The 4,898-nt window shown below is 48.9% G+C and overlaps 1 protein-coding gene across 1 annotated transcript; it reads right to left on the reverse strand.

Annotated features, from left to right (window-relative positions):
- Positions 1–873: 873 nt before the first annotated feature.
- On the reverse strand, positions 874–2,694 carry LOC119311894 (zealexin A1 synthase-like). Its single transcript, XM_037587614.1, has 2 exons — positions 1,795–2,694; positions 874–1,543 (listed from the first exon to the last, which is right to left on the reverse strand). Exons 1-2 carry the CDS (start codon positions 2,692–2,694, stop codon positions 920–922), a joined length of 1,524 nt encoding a protein of 507 aa, XP_037443511.1. The 3' UTR covers positions 874–919.
- Between the last annotated feature and the right edge of the window lie 2,204 nt (positions 2,695–4,898).

Here is a 4,898-nt window from a genome sequence, read left to right on the forward strand (position 1 = left end):
GCTCGCTGGCCCTGCCCGAAACGCCACTCGCCGGCCCTTCCCGAAATGCTCGGAGGAGGACTCGCCGGAGGGAAGCATCGTCTCCCAATAGGTCTCCTAACCCAGCGAAAGAATTTCGAATCAGGATGATTTTTTTCTTTTGAATCGGGATGATAGCTCCATGGGGAAAGGCACAGGACGGCTCAGCCGCCATGGGATGTTTTTGTACGTGAGGTATAGGATTCTTGCGGGGTTCAATTTGCAAATTGTACTTCTTTCCATCTCACAGCGTACGCATCCAATCCAACGGCACACGATTGGGTTTCCATGTTTCCTCTGAATGAATGGTTTCCACTAGATATATTCTCTGTCATGATACACACATGATAATATAACACTTACCCCCTTCGTAAAGAAATATAGAAGTGTTTAGATCTAAAGTAGTGATGTATGTTGAGTTCCATCTCAGTTGTTTTGTATGTTGAGTTCCATCTCAGTTGGCGACCACATGTGATACACAATGTGTGCAGGTAGTTGTCGTATATGTATTATGTACTACTGCTTCTACGTTTATTGTGAGCATTGGTTTGTTGTGTCACCAACATAATTCTTCAGTTTATTTCTGATGTGCCCCTACCAAGTTATCATAGTTAGGACTATGTCATGATACACTCAGTGATAATATAACAACATACTTCCCATAAAGAAATATAAGAGAGTTTGGATCATTACTTCAGTTGCGACTATCTGTGCAAGTCATTGTCGTATATGTAGTATATTATGTACTACTCGTATATGTAGTATGCACTACTACTTCTACGTTTACAAGCATTGGTTTGTTGTGTCGCTTATTGCAGCAACATAATTCTTCAGTTTATTTCTGGTGTGGGAATAATTACAATTTTTGCAATATACATGCAATTCTTACAGTTTATATCGACTATACTCCGAGAAGAGGTACCCGAAGGAGAGGTTGCAATAGGAGTTGGTCCTTCCGCCTCGCGGTGAGGCCAAATGCCTCGGTCATGTCAAGCTTCGCCGAGCATGGTCCTACCCATTGCCAATCAAAGTGGAAGAGCAAGCTCGCGAGCGGGAGCTCTATGTTGGCGAGGCCGAACGCCATCCTAGGGCACATCCTGCGGCCGGCGCCGAAAGGCAGGAACGCGAAATCGGCGCCCCTAAAGTCCACCGCCGCTTCTCCCTCGAAGCGCTCGGGCCAGAACTCCTCGGGCGCGTCGGGCCAGTAGCGCTCGTCTCGGCCTAGCGCCCAAGCATTGACCAGCACCTGGGTGCCCCGCGGCACATCGTACCCTAGCACCTGGCACGGTTCCTGGCACTCGCGGAACAGCAACGGTAGGGGCGGGTGCAGCCGCAATGTCTCCCAAATGATCAGCCGTAGGTATGTGAGCTCTCTTAGGTCTTTCTCGGCCACGGTGCCGCGGGCATGGAAGGCTCGCCGCAACTCGGCCGTCGCCTTGTGCATGGCCTTCGGGTTCTTGACCAGCTCTGCTATGGCCCATTCCAGCGTCGTAGCTGCTGTTTCACTCCCTGCGCCTAATATATCCTATCCATATAAAACATGAGAATGTTTTAGGTTAACAACCCACACGAAAAATATGTCCATATAAAGGGCGAATTTAACGTGAGTTTAGAAACCTAAAACTATGCACGATTAATTTCTTTGTACGATCCATATTTGTATGAACTTTGAAATAGATAGTTCGTCCAGAAGAGAAATAGATAGTTTGACCACCTTCCTTCTGGATTCAAAGAGCCAAAGAGATTCACAGAAGACGGCAAGCGAGAATACTTTACCATGATGACGGATTTGATGGCGTCCATGTCGAGCGGAAACTGGAGGCCACCTTCCATCCGGATCCTCAGCAGCACGTCAAGCAAGTCCTCGCCGCCGTCCATCCTCTCCAGGTGCTCCTTGACGATGCCGTCGAGGATACCGTGCACGGTGTCGTGGCACTCCTCGGCGCCACTGAGCCGCGCGGCGAGCCGCCACGAAGGCCACAGGTCGGCCGGGTTGAACCCCGCCGCGAGCTGCATGGAGCGGTCGAGCTCCCGGAGGAGCGCGTCGCGCTCCCTGCACCGGTCGCCAATCACGGCGCGCACCGTGCTGTCCGCCACGAGCGCGGCCAGTAGCGCGCGCATCTCCACGGGGCGCGCGGCCGCCGCGGCCTCGCCGACGCCCCGGAGCACTGCGGCGACCTCCTCCTCGCGGATGGCGCGGAAGGAGCGGACGCGGCGCGCGGTGAAGAGCTCCACGACGGCGATCTTCCGGAGCTGGCGCCAGTAGTCCCCGTAGGGCGCGAACACGATGTCCCGGCCGCCGCTGGTGAGCACGCGCATGGTGGCGCTCACGGGCCGCATCGCGAACGCCTTGTCGTGGGTCTTCATCACCTCGCGGGCCCCCTCCCGGGATGACACCACCACCGTGGGCACCTCGCCTAGCCGGAGCAGCATGGCCGGCCCGTGACGCCGCGCCAGGTCGCGCATCGCGCGGTGAGGGAGCTGCCCGGTCAGGACGAGGTGGTGGAGGCTGCCGATTACCGGCAGCTGCCACGGCCCCGGCGGGAGGCGCAGGACGTGGCCACCATCACCCCGCGCCCCCCAGCGCCTGCGGCCCGCAAGCACCCTGCCCGCAAGCACTATGAGCAGTGACACGAAAGCTACGCCGAGGTAGATGACGACGTAGGCGGCCACCATTATTTGTGATCTGGGGCCTGAGCAATGCTTCCTTCCATTATATGTAGCGTGTCGCGTCTCGCTTCATCAATCCGTTCTCAACCCCCTGAAATTCAGAACAAAATTGTGTATGGGCGCCGCAACTGAAATAAGTTCTAGTAGTAGTAGCTTTTTTTATGTCATACAGATGTGGACGGATGCAACAGACTGCCCTAGCGGTCGCGCCGCTTGCATCCCTAGCGGCACGTGTGTGCTCGTAAACTGGAGGTACATGCCCGCCCATGAAATCTCAAGCTTTATCATCGCAGCTGTCGTGCTCTGTGGAGCGACTGTGACCAAGCGGTGGCCTAATTTTAGCATGCTGAGAGCATCTATAGCCGGACCTTTCAGATCGCCCTCATATAATCGGGTGAGCCGTCCGGTCATATGTTTTCCAATCAGACGGCCTCCTCAAACGGACCACAAACGCCCGGACTGACTGGCACCTCCTATATCCAGCCCAAATAAGGGTCAACTAATATTCCCGTTCATTCTTGTGCTAGATGTGTCTGTACATTGAATGTGAAGGAGAGCTGGCTCAGATGAAATCTAAACTTTCTCGTCACCAGCTTGCTAGCTGACTATACGAGGAATGCCTGTATTTGAATAAAAGCTCTCTAAATTGCAAAAAGAAAAAAACCAACCAACTAGAGTATTATTTCAAGGACTGTGCTAACTTCCAACCGGTCGGAAGATAAACAACAGATCCGAACACCTCATCCTTCTTATCCAATCTCACATGCATGCAACTTTACTACCTAATACCGTGTGTGATGGTGGAGGGAACGCATGCAACCAATCTTGACTAATGAGTTCATGCATGCATGCAAACTACTCCCTCCGTTCATAAATATAAGTCTTTATAGAGATTCCACTATAAACCACATGTGGATGTATATAGATACACTTTAGAGTGTAGATTCACTCATTTTACTCCGTATATGGTCTATAGTGGAATCTCTCCAAAGACTTATATTTAGGAACGGAGGGAGTAAAAGACAAAGAAGGTGATGCCAGCAAAAGATTCTCCCTATTTTGTAACTTTAAAATGTTTTGTAGCTCAAACCGTCGCTCCGATTCAAAAATCGTTTCCACGTAAAAAAATTGTCACGACGAGATTTTCGAAACTAGATCCCATGTTGATATGTTTCGACGAATTTTTTTTCAGGCTAAAAGCTACCACGCCTATAGTACGTAACTTATCATGGTATTACACTAAAGTTACCAGGGGTATGTTTCAACTTTCTTTTTTTGCCTGAGACAAAATGTACCATGGTATTGTAAGTAATTTATACAACCACCGTCTATGATCGATGTCATGCCTGGGCCACGAGGTGAAGTCCACATGTTGGCATGACTCACTTATAAAAATGCAAACTTGCATGTCGTGTCGGGCGAGACCTGTTTAGGTATGCGCCGGACCGTGCAGTGCATGAATCGGCCTGTTAGCCACATATGATTATGTCTATGGTTTGTAAAATACCATGACATTTATGCTGAAGTTATTGAGGGTATGTTTTTCAACTTCTTCTCTCCGGATCAAAGTTATCGTGGTATTTGTATGTCAATTATCACATATGTGTGTCTAATATTACCATGTTATTTACCCAAAAGGTATCAAGAATGTGTCTTTTTGAAAGAAAAAATGTAGTCAAAGTCACCGCGGTGTTTGTACGTGAGTTATCTGCTCTTTTGTGCATATATTACCATGTTATTTACACAGAAGTTAACGAAAGTATCTTTTTTCAACAACTTTTATTCCGGTGGTCATAAGTTACCACGGTATTGTGCCTGAGTTATCAGCTCTGTTATACATATATTAGCATGTTGTTTGCACAAAAGTTATCGGGCCCCTATTCAAAGTTACCGTGATTTGTACTTGAGTTATCATCTGTGTTGTCCATATATTACCATGTTATTTACACAGAAGTTATCGGGGGTGCCCTCCCCCCCCCCCCAAATGTTGTCAACAACAGTTTTCCCCCAGGTCAAAGTTATCATGGGGTTCGTATGTATGCTATGAAATCTATAGTGAGTAAAAGTATCATGCTATTTACACAAAATTTACTAGGGGTATGTTTTCAACAACTTTCCCCAGGTCAAACTTACCACGTGTTGCATATAAGTTATCATGTCTGCAGTGTGTATTCACATGCTATTTACAAAAAAATGAAGGGGGTATGTTT

Source organism: Triticum dicoccoides, chromosome 1B (genome assembly GCF_002162155.2).
Source record: "Triticum dicoccoides isolate Atlit2015 ecotype Zavitan chromosome 1B, WEW_v2.0, whole genome shotgun sequence".
NCBI lineage: Eukaryota > Viridiplantae > Streptophyta > Magnoliopsida > Poales > Poaceae > Triticum > Triticum dicoccoides.